This window comes from Triticum urartu, chromosome 1A, assembly GCF_056163025.1.
Source record: "Triticum urartu cultivar PI428250 chromosome 1A, HENAU_Tu73, whole genome shotgun sequence".
In the NCBI taxonomy this organism is placed as follows: domain Eukaryota; kingdom Viridiplantae; phylum Streptophyta; class Magnoliopsida; order Poales; family Poaceae; genus Triticum; species Triticum urartu.
Genome location: NC_141873.1, coordinates 45,717,602 through 45,729,803, shown reverse-complemented (window position 1 = coordinate 45,729,803; position 12,202 = coordinate 45,717,602). Strand labels below are relative to the sequence as shown.

Sequence of the window (12,202 nt, the reverse complement as noted above, 5' to 3'; positions counted from 1 at the left end):
TCTGTAGTAATCTGGATCAAACGTATACTTCTGGAACTCATAAAATTCTCAAATAAATTGCTGGACGTGAGTAATTTATCTAGTAATCATCTTCAAAAATAATTAACTAAATAGCACTCTCCAAATAAAAATGGCAGCAATTCTCGTGAGCGCTAAAGTTTCTGTTTTTTACAGCAAGATCAACAAGACTTCCCCCCAAGTCTTCCCAAAGGTTCTACTTGGCACAAACACTAACTAAAAGCATAAAACCACATCTAAACAGAGGCTATATGAATTATTTATTAGTAAACAGGAGCTAAAAGTAAGGAACAAAAATAAAATTGGGTTGTCTCCCAACAAGCGCTATCGTTTAATGCCCCTAGCTAGGCATGATGATTTCAATGATGCTCACATAAAAGATAAGAATTGAAACATAAAGAGAGCATCATGAAGCATATTGCTAACACATTTAAGTCTAACCCATTTCCTATGCATAGGGATTTTGTGAGCAAACAACTTATGGGAACAATAATCAACTAGCATAGGAAGGCAAAACAAGCATAACTTCAAGATTTTCAACACATAGAGAGGAAACTTGATATTATTGCAATTCCTACAAGCATATATTCCGCCCTCATAATAATTTTCAGTAGCATCACGAATGAATTCAACAATATAACCAGCACATAAAGCATCCTTTTCATGATCTACAAGCATAGAAAATTTATTACTCTCCACATAAGCAAAATTCTTCTCATGAATAATAGTGGGAGCAAACTCAACAAAATAACTATCATGTGATTGAAAATTAAGATCAAGATGATAAGTTTCATGGTTATCATTATTATTTAAAGAATATGTGTCATCACAATAATCATCATAGATAGGAGGCATGCTTTCATCATAATAAATTTGCTCATCAAAGCTTGGGGGACAAAAAATATCATCTTCATCAAACATAGCTTCCCCAAGCTTGTGGCTTTGCATATCATTAGCATCATGGATATTCAAATAATTCATACTAACAACATTGCAATCATGCTCATCATTCACATATTTTATGCCAAGCATTCTATGTAATTCTTCTTCTAGTACTTGAGCACAATTTTCCTTCCCATCATACTCACGAAAGGTATTAAAAAGATGAAGCGTATGTGGCAAACTCAATTCCATTTTTTATAGTTTTCTTTTATAGACTAACTAGTGATAAAACAAGAAACTAAAAGACTCGATTGCAAGATCTAAAGATATACCTTCAAGCGCTAACCTCCCGGCAACGGCGCCAGAAAAGAGCTTGATGTCTACTACACAACCTTCTTCTTGTAGACGTTGTTGGGCCTCCAAGTGCAGAGGTTTGTAGGACAGTAGCAAATTTCCCTCAAGTGGATGGCCTAAGGTTTATCAATCCGTAGGAGGCGTAGGATGAAGATGGTCTCTCTCAAGCAACCCTGCAACCAAATAACAAAGAGTCTCTTGTGTCCCCAACACACCCAATACAATGGTAAATTGTATAGGTGCACTAGTTCGGCGAAGAGATGGTGATACAAGTGGTATATGGATAGTAGATAATGATTTTTGTAATCTGAAAATATAAAAACAGCAAGGTAACTAATGATAAAAGTGAGCATAAACGGTATTGCAATGATAGGAAACAAGGCCTAGGGTTCATACTTTCGCTAGTGTAAGTTCCCTCAACAATGATAACATAATTGGATCACATAACTATCCCTCAACATGCAACAAAGAGTCACTCCAAAGTCACTAATAGCGGAGAACAAACGAAGAGATTATGGTAGGGTACGAAACCACCTCAAAGTTATTCTTTCCAATCAATCCGTTGGGCTATTCCTATAAGTGTCACAAACAGCCCCAGAGTTCGTACTAGAATAACACCTTAAGACACAAATCAACCAAAACCCTAATGTCACCTAGATACTCCAATGTCACCTCAAGTATCCGTGGGTGTGATTATATGATATGCATCACACAATCTCAGATTCATCTATTCAACCAACACATAGAACCTCAAAGAGTGCCCCAAAGTTTCTACCGGAGAATCACGACGAAAACGTGTGCCAACCCCTATGCATAGGTTCATGGGCGGAACCCGCAAGTTGATCACCAAAACATACATCAAGTGAATCACGTGGTATCCCATTGTCACCACAGATACGCACGGCAAGACATAAATCAAGTGTTCTCAAATCTTTAAAGACTCAATCTGATAAGATAACTTCAAAGTGGAAACTCAATCCATTACAAGAGAGTATAGGGGGGGAAGAAACATCATAGGATCCAAATATAATAGCAAAGCTCATGATACATCAAGATCGTATCACCTCAAGAACACGACAGAGAGAGAGAGAGAGATCAAACACATAGCTACTGGTACATACCCTCAGCCCCGAGGGAGAACTACTCCCTCCTCGTCATGGAGAGCACCGAGATGATGAAGATGGCCACCGGAGAAGGATTCCCCCTCCGGCAGGGTGCCGGAATGGGTCTAGATTGGTTTTCGGTGGCTACGGAGGCTTCTAGCGGCGGAACTCCCGATCTATTGTGCTCCCCGATGTTTTTAGGGTATATGGAGATATATAGGCGGAAGAAGTACGTCAGGGGAGCCATGAGGGGCCCACGAGGGTGGAGGGCGCGCCCAGGGGGTGGGCGCGCCCCTGCCTCGTGGCCTCCTCATTGCTTCCCTTACGTGGACTCCAAGTCTCCCGGGTTGCTTTCCTTCCAAAAATAAGTTCCGTGAAGTTTCAGGTCAATTGGACTCCGTTTGATTTTCCTTTTCTGTGATACTCTAAAACAAGGAAAAAAATAGAAACTGGCACTGGGCTCTAGGTTAATAGGTTAGTCCCAAAAATAATATAAAAGTGTATAATAAAGCCCATAAACATCCAAAATTGATAATATAATAGCATAGAACAATCAAAAATTATAGATACGTTGGAGACGTATCACCCCGCTGGTTTGAGTTTGACGCCGTTTCTCGTGATGCTGTTGCTTTAAAATAAAGTGAGGATTCAAATGAGCTAAGGGGTGTGAAAAGCTTACTTTCCGGGTTACTCGTCGATTTTTTTGTCTTGGCAAAGGTGTTGAGCCGGAGGAAATAATAGTTAACTCTTCTTCAACTGCTTGGCTGGCCCCCGTGTCATCCTGATAATAATCAGTGTCAATATAACATAATTGAAAAAGGAGCCAAGGGAGTTAAGGGCTACCTCCGACTCAGAGTTGTCATTCAGTTCAAACATATCGGAAGCACTTGATTTCTTCTTATTTTTCTTGGCGGCTTTGTTGGCAGCCCTGGCCTTTTTGGCAGCTTCATGGTCATGTTTCTTTTTCCAAAAATCAGATTTAACCTGTGAAAGTCATCAAAGTTGAGTTAATAGAATATTTGAATGATGAGGTAAAAGTAAGTAATTAAAGACTCACATCTAGTGGCGGGTTAAGTTTGTAGAAAGGGTTCAGACCCACTTTGCTGCAGTCTTCCGGATCTTCATTCAGAAGGGTCTTTGTCATTTCATTGATTGCTTCCTCAGTTAAACGCACGGAGCTGTGGCGCAGTGGATCCTTTATACCAGCCGTGTAAGTACACATTAAGCCGGATCGGCGACTCAAGGGTATGATTCGCCAAGAAACCCAGCACCGAACCAAGTCAATGCCAGTTAACCCATTTCCCAGCAGAGCCTTGACCTTTGCAATGGTGGGAGCAAGCTTTGCACGTTCAGCAGTGGTAAGCTTTTCAGGAAGACGATGCTTTGGGTCAAGACGCTGGATACGATAACCCGGCAGTGGATTCTCGTCAGTCGGAGAGGTATCTTTGCAGTAAAACCATGTCTGGTTCCAATCTTTGGGGTGGCTCGGCAAGCAAACATAGGGGAAGATAGCATCTCTTCTTCGTTGAATTGAGATTCCTCCAAGTTCCAAGCTGGGTCCATTCGTAAACTCGTCTTGGCGATTCAAATAAAAATATCCCCTAAAGAGTTCAACACTGGGCTCCTCTTAAAGGTATACTTCGCAGAAAACTTAAAAATTGCAGATGTTTGACACGGAATTGGGTCCCATGTCTTGAGGATGAAGTTGAAAGAAGTGCAGAACATCTCGAAAAAATTTAGAACCGGGCGGTGAGAAGCCCCGATTTATATGATTAGTAAAAACAATGACCTCATCATCCTTTGGCTGAGGTCTTTCTTCGTCTGGATTGGGGGCGCACCAATGCATGACATTTTTTGCCGGTAAATAGCCGATTTTGACAAAGTCTTTGAGTGTGTTCTCAGTGACAATGAAGGGAACCCAATTACATGAAGTGATTGTCTTCGACGGCATTGTGAAGAAAGAAGCCTAAGAGAAAGAAAAGTTTTGCCGGCTTAAGTTGATTCATTAAGCCGGAAGTAAAACGCTACAATATATATTCAGAGTGGCGGCTTAAATGGGGCCTAATGATATATGGCTAGTGACAACCGGTGATGTAAGCCACCATGACCAGATTGATATCTATCAAAGAGGGAAATCTGCTAAGTGTTGAATAAACAGGTTTTACAGACTGAAGCAAGTGATTTGGATCTAGCATTGTGTGAAAAAAGAAAATAAATCAAAACCTAAATATTGCAGCAGCAGAGGAACTAGCACATTGGCGAGATTTCTGCATCTAAAGGGTATGTTCAGTGATTAAGACGAAGGATAGAAACAGGTTCTGCATAGTTTAAAGGCCATTTTTCGATCAAAGTAAGGATTAAACAGAAGCGTGACGAAGAATGATGATGAACTCATAAGAACTGCAGAAACCCTAATGGAGATCTATGGTGGAGAAGATAAGGTGCTTACTGGATCGATGAGCAATGAAGAGGCGCCACAGTTTCTCTGGCCCCGTTCAGGTCGATGCAGCGACCAAGGTCGAGGAAGACGATGAGCTTCGCGGCGGCGGCAATGCTCAGGCGTGCAGATGCATCACGGAGAGAGGTGGAAGACGAGAAGGAAAAGAGGGGAAAATGAAAGGAGGGCTACTTGACCCTATTTATAAGGAGAAGGGTAACACCGTAACAGGTGGGCGTGAAAAACAAGGAGGCCAAAGAATGATTATCCAGCCACTCGGACGGCTTGATTTTCAGAATGGTTATTAAGGATAAGGATCTGTTAAGATATATTGGGTATTGTGCAAAATTAATGGTAGATGATGTCATGGCGGGTTTCCGTGATTCCAGGAAATGACGTCATGGCGGTTTACAATATCTAACAAGAACAAGCGAAGAAGGATTGTTGAAGATTGACATGAACAAGTTCAAATCAACCTAGGGCCTAATGTTGGGGATATAGCTATTGGGTATGACCCAGGAGGGGCCGGGTTATACCAATGGCGATTTATCATCACAAAGCCCATGAAGGTGTCGAAGATGGGGTTCATGAGGATGACTTATTAAAGAGCCCAAAGCCCAAAGGCGGCTTAAGGCCCATAAGTGTAAACCGCCATATATGTATGACTTGTATTGTAAGGCAATGGTAATTAGTCACCGAGTCGGACACGTTGTTTATGAGCCGTCCGGGACTCCGTGAGCCGCTGAGCGTCAACCTGTGTATATAAAGGGACGACCCGGCGGCAGTTTAGGGAAAGAAGCAAGAGATCAAAAGCTAGGTCAAGCGTATTCGCTCCCTGGTAATCGAGACATAAGTAATGCCGCCTCAAACTGGATTAGGCCTTTACCTTCACCTCAAGGGGCCGAACCAATATAAACTCTCTGTGACCTTTGTCCCTTTAACCCCTTTAAGCTAACCTAGTTGCGATGGCTCCACGACTAAGTCCTCACACTGGGACATCCGCCGCGACAGTTTCATGACATTTGAGCTAGGGGTGGCTCTTATGCTTGTGCTAAAATTGTGAAATAATCTGGGTAGCTCCCAAATATCACAAAAGGGTTGCATGCCAGATGTGGGGGTGAGTGTCGGGCTAGAACACCAAAAGGGAGAATTGGTTTACTTATTCACCATTCAACAAAATGATGAAAGAAATAGGGGTTGGGTTTAATAAAATAGCCAATATAATCATGGACAAAATGCAACATGATGGTGATAAAAAAAACTTCTAATTAGGGGTGTTACTCCGGGGGTTTTATTTATGGGAAGGGGGTGTTACAGTTAACACACTTAAACAAGCTTGGTAGTACCGGTTAAATAAAACACGGCGGTACCGGGTCTGTCAAAAATCTCAAATGTGGAGTGGCTAAAGTGGATACTTTGAGGATCTTTGGCTTGGGGAGCTTCCATGGAGTTCATACCAAAGTACCTTAGCTTGTGCCCCTCTTGATAGTATGGTTTTCCTACACTCAATGGTAATCTTGGATTCACTAAAAGGCCGTAAATTACAAATATGAAGTTTGAGGTAGACACCATCTTCAAAAGTTGGAGGTAGGGGACACAGATGATATCCCAAATATTCATGGGTACTAAATTACTGAAATAAAACTTTATAAATACCAGTCCTCTCAATTGTTTTGTCATTAATCGCCAAAACCCAATAGGGTTATCTAAGAGATGCACCGTCAGAGTGACAAAGAAAGTAGATTCTGTTTATTTTTCTGAGTTTAATATACAAGGCCTGGGGATACAGTTATGTTCTCCTTTTTGGCAATTGAAATATAGTTACCTTTGTGTACCTATTACACATGAGAACTCTATGTATGATAATCTGATTAGAACATAATTCCTAGGCCATGTCATGAAATTAGTAGGCTCGATGATGTTCTTTTTATAACTAAATATTACAATTTTTTTCTTTTTTGAGAGGGACATACAACTGTTCTATTAAAGATGCACAAACCATAATCCATGGTGCCAATGTATGGAAAACAATATATCAGCTCATACAAAAAGGAATCAGGATTTCACCAAATGTATGTATGCAAAAGAGTTGTTTAGACAATGAGCATGTATGACAAGAAAGTTTGTAGGAGAAGCATTACTAGTTTGCCAAAAAAAAAGAAGCATTACTGAGTTCAACAGATACAATCAGAGGCAGGACAACCTCACGCAGATGCATCAATACTTTTGCAGCTTCAATTAATTTTCTCAGAAAGAAGGTGAGTGGGGCCTTTACCTTGTCAGAACAGATGGTAAATAAATCCTGACAGCAATACCGTTTAAATGAAGCAAGCGAGCAACAATAACAAACACACAAAACTTTGCATTCAGTCATACTATAAAAGAGAAGAATGAAACAACCGAACTACTGATCAGTGATCACGAGCTAAAGAAAACAGCCTCCCTGAACTTCCTGATGAACAACTGAATTGTCAAATCTTCTAACTGCAATAAAGGAAGTGAGGCTGCATTTTTGAGGAAAAACATGACGATGTTCACTTTATTGTGATATTTAGAAACACTGTACAGAAGAGTGCAGAATGAACACGATCCTCACGTAACTGACATATTTCTTCAACAGGTGCATAAACAGCACCGAAGAGTGCAGGCCCATCATGGCATATTTGTTTCCGGAAGTAGATAGATCCTCCTTGTAGCCGAGCTTGAAAGCAAATGACTGCTTCATACCTGATGCCAAGTCGTTGTAGCCAAGCTTGTGTCCTGCCAAAAATTCCAGTCAGTGCAAAATTGCGAATACTGCTTTTGTGGAGTACAGCCTCCCATTTCTCTGCACTCAGCCTTGGTGCTCATTACAGATCCTACTGACAGCAGCATAGAGTATTGGAGACTTCAGCGTGAGCACTGCAAAGTAAAAGTAAACCCACAGTTTCATATGGACCTATGACCAGAGCACTAAGATTAACATTTCTAAAAATGCATTCATATGAAGGAAAGTGTCTGTTTTACAAAGATTAAAAAATGTCCGGTGGCTGCTAGAAAAATATTGTATACCTTCCAGTCGCCATCAGAAGTCCTTACCCCCAAAAAGTTCTCCAACTAGTCTGTGTTAGACTACTTGGTCTACCTTTCCACTCCCATCAAAGGTTAAAAGATTCATAGACATTTCACACTCTTGTGATTTTGACACACCGCTAAATGACCCCAATGCTACAAGCAGGCAGTTTGGATTTCTTATACGGTCATACTGGCAGGAGGGTTTATGCAAGCAAAAACTCAAGCTTCCTGAGCAGAGTCTTGTGCAAAATCAACAAAATCCATCGAAAAATTGATACTTTGCAGGAAGCAATTTCATGTCCTCCCGATATTTCCCTTCTCTTGAAAAGAGAGACAACATTAATGAAGTCGTTGAAGCTTCAAGTGAGATGCTCTTCCCATCAACTTTAGACAAATAATTTCCGGCCTTGGCGATCTCACCTTTTTCCAACAACATTCTGATAATATCATTTAACAGACGAGAGCTGGGAGCTATACCACTCTTGTCCATCAACGAAAACATACTGTCAGCTTTTTCCACTGATCCTTCTTCCAGAAGATTTTTTATCATTACTCTGTAAGTAGATTCATTAGACACCAACCCACTGGCTGATATTGTAGCAAACAAATCCTTAGCTTCTTCTTTTCTTTGAACGTTGTACATTGCATTAATCATGGTATTGAGTGTGGTAATATCAAACTTCACATTCATTGCTCGTAGTTTCTGGAACAGTGCGATCGCTTCGTCTGCACAATTATTTCTACAAAGGCCTCCTAGTATTATATTGTATGTGAAAATGTCCACCATTGTTCCACTCTCGGTCATCTCATGGAACATTTTCCTTGCGGCAACAGTTCTCCCAGCACGAAACAACCCAACCATTATTACGTGATATGAAACAGTGTCAGGTTTAATTCTCTTACGCGGCATCTCTCTGAACAGAGTCAAACCATCATCGATCCTTCCATTTCTACAATAGCCATTAACAAGTGTACTGTATGTAAAAACATCAGGCTCAACACCAACTGATTCCATGACATCAAGCACTTTTAATGCTTTATCCATCTTCCCGACTAAGCAGTAACCGTCAATCAGTGAATTAAATAAAATGCCATCAGGCCTCTCACCCATGTCTATAACCAAGTCAAAGATATCATGTGCATCCATAACCCTTCCTTCTTGGCAGAGACTCTTTATTACTGAACTAAAGAACGAAATGTTAGGACGAGGAATACCTCTGTTCATCATTTCAGAAACCAACTGCTTAGCTTTAGCCAAATCACCATCTATGCAAAAACCCTGAATCAGTGCGTGATAAACAGCTTTGTTCGGTTGTACTCCCAAGGCAATCATCTGATTGAATTTTTCCATGGCCTCAGTCAGCCTACCCAATCTGGAAAGTCCAGCTATTATGCTGGAATAGGTGACTACATCAGGATTCACTCTGCGTTCCTGCATTTTACTTGATATCAGCATAGCTTCATCCATCATTCCACGTTTAGCATATGCATCAATTAATATGTTGAAAACATGGCAGTCGGCTGCAATACCATTGCTTTCCATTGAATTAAAGACATCAATCATATCAGGAAAGCATCCTTCAGTAGCATACCCATGAAGCAAAATACGGTATGAGACGATATTCGGTTCGTGGCCCTTGGCAGTCATGGCATCGAAAAACTCTGCAGCTTCTTTGCTTGTTCCATGCTTGCAAATGGAGGCCAGGAACGAGTTGCAAGTAACAATATCTGGTATAAGACCCCGGCTTTTCATTTCTCTGAACATTTTAGCAGCCTCTTTCAACTGCCCAGATGTGGAATATCCATTGATCATGCAAGTATATGTCACTGTATCAGGTTGAACACCTTTATCGACCATCTGCTGAAGGACTACTTCAGCCTTGTCCATTGCTCTGGCCTTGCACAACGCATCAATAACCGAGTTGTACGTCGCCACATCGGGCTCAACCCCTTGATGGATCATTTCATGGAATAGATTGCATGCCTTACCTGTTTCGCCCTCCTTGAAAAAGCCATGGATGACCGTGGTATATGTCACCACATCAGGGAAGCAGCCACCTCTATCTTTTGCCATCGTCCGGAGCAGGTCGTGCGCCCGCTGGCTCCTGCTACCTTTACATAAGCTCTTAAGAACTATGTTGTATGCGAAGGCATCAGGCACACAGCTGAGCTCCGACATCCTATGAAGCAGCACGTACACAGCCTCTTCTGTCTGTTTTGCATAGCAGAGGCACTTGAGGAGGGTGTTGGCGGTGATTTGGTCTATCTTCAAGCCCGTCCTGAGGATGCAGCCGAATAAGGCAAGCCCTAGGTCTGGGCGACGCGCGCGGCAGCAGCAGTCCATGAGGACGTTGTAGGTGCAAACGGTGGGCACTGCAACCTGCGGGCTGGCTTCTTCTCTGCACACACGGTTGAAGAGAGCAAGGGCGAGGGCGGGGCCATCTTTGATGCAGGCAGTGGAGGACGTAGCACGGGCGAGGGCGGCAAGGAAGCCGTTCAGGGAGCGCTCGGGGACCGGAGTGCCCTGCCGCAGCAATTCATCGAACAGGTTGTGTGCATCTTCCGGGCTGAGCGTGCCGGCGCGCACGCGCTCTGTGGCCGCGGCAAAGGCGTCGCGGGGAGACCAGGAGCGTGACGGCGGCGAGATGGAGGTGGAGGAGGAGCAGCGGCGGGGGACTCGGAGGCGGGAGATCAGTGTGATGGTATAGCGGCGTGACATCGGCGAGGTAAAGGAGGAGCGGTGGCGGAGAGCAGAATTCGGCTAGGTGCAGTGCAGGAGGAGGAGGACCGGAGGCGGAGGCGGAGGCGGGAAATCGGCGAGGTAAAGGAGGAGGGGTAGCGGAGACCGGACACCGGCGGACCGTCGACGAGGTGCGGGGGGAGCGGCGGCCGTCGAGTTCGTACACGGTGGAGAGCTTTTTGGAGTCGCAACTGAGAGCCTCCTCCCAATCAAAAGCTCAGTTTTGCTGGTTTCTATGCTCTCTCTCTTCTTCACAATCAAAAGCTTCTGTCCTTGACTGTGTTCGCTGAACGCTGAATAGGCCTGTAAAAAAGTTGTGTTGCAAAATATACTTTGTGAATCTTCCAAACACCCATTTTGGTTGATTTTCTCACGTATCCAAAAACCCACGGTGCAAAAAATAAACCCAGATTTGTACTGGTCGAATCCAAACCAGAGCGTCACGGTTTTCCTAATACGTGACAGAATCAGCAAACCCGGTTGTTAGGAGGGATAGAAGGATTGGTGGAATAGTTGTTGTATTGCTTGAGCCTCGTGGGCATATATATAGGAATACATGATTACTTGGAGTAGAAGGCAAGCCAGAATATTTCCTAGTGTAACATATGTTTCCTAATACAATCACGTTACTCAACATTCCCCCGCAGTCGCAATGGTAGCGACGCAGACAGTGAGACTGGAGAAGAATCCGAAAGCAAGCCGACGGACCCCCCCCCCCAGTCGTAAAGCAGGCGGTAGCCCTTTGTGTCGTTTGTCGATGATGTAGCCAAGAGCATGGGGTGGTGGAGCCGTGGTCGAGGTACCCGTGCGAAGAATGCCATGGTCGATGTCGAGTCGGGGTGGCCGGTGTCGAGGAAGTCGCCGTGGAGCTGCGGGCGCAAGGGGGCGCCGAGTTAGCATGGGCGCAATGGTGTCGAAGTAGTGGTGCGCCGGGAAGAAGATGTGGTTAACGACGCGTCACGGCGGGTTTGCCAAGCCCGAGGACACATCGTGGACGAAGGCACGCACCGGTGTTGTCAGTACCAGGCATGCGTAGACGGACGAAGACGAAGTTGACGAAGCGCCGACCAAGCTTGCCAGGCCCGGGGACACGTCGTGGAGGAAGGCACGCATCGGTGTGTTGGGGATCGTAGCAGAAATTTAAAATTTTCTACGCATCACCAAGATCAATCTATGGAGTAATCTAGCAACGAGGGGAAAGGGAGTGCATCTACATACCCTTGTAGATCGATAAGCGGAAGCGTTCAAGTAAACGGGGTTGATGGAGTCATACTCGTCGTGATCCAAATCACCGATGATCCTAGCGCCGAACGGACGGCACCTCCGCGTTCAACACACGTACGGAACGGAGACGTCTCCCACGCCTTGATCCAGCAAGGAGGAGGGAGAGGTTGAGGAAGAGAGTCCAACAGCAGCACGACGGCGTGGTGGTGATGGAGTGGCAGTTCTCCGGCAGGGCTTCGCCAAGCTCACGCGAAGGAGGAGAGGTATTGGAGGGGAGGGGCTGCGCCAGGTTCAAGGGGGTGGCCGCCCTCCCACCCCTCCACTATTTATAGGTGGGGAGAGAGGGGGCCGCCCCCCCTAGATCTCATCTAGGGTTGGGGGCGGCGGCCA

At 44.1% G+C, this 12,202-nt stretch overlaps 1 protein-coding gene across 2 annotated transcripts; it reads right to left on the bottom strand.

The window, feature by feature from the left end:
* Positions 1 to 7,007: 7,007 nt before the first annotated feature.
* LOC147989862 (uncharacterized) lies at positions 7,008 to 10,834 on the bottom strand. Of its 2 annotated transcripts, none has more exons than XM_087546239.1 (2): positions 7,846 to 10,834; positions 7,008 to 7,695 (listed from the first exon to the last, which is right to left on the bottom strand). In XM_087546239.1, the coding sequence occupies exon 1, from the start codon at positions 10,565 to 10,567 to the stop codon at positions 8,099 to 8,101; it is 2,469 nt and encodes an 822-aa protein (XP_087402365.1). In that variant the 5' UTR covers positions 10,568 to 10,834; the 3' UTR covers positions 7,008 to 7,695; positions 7,846 to 8,098. The 2 variants fall into 2 exon arrangements, with proteins under 2 accessions (XP_087402365.1, XP_087402368.1); XM_087546242.1 differs by having other exon boundaries at positions 7,008 to 7,554.
* Positions 10,835 to 12,202: the final 1,368 nt, after the last annotated feature.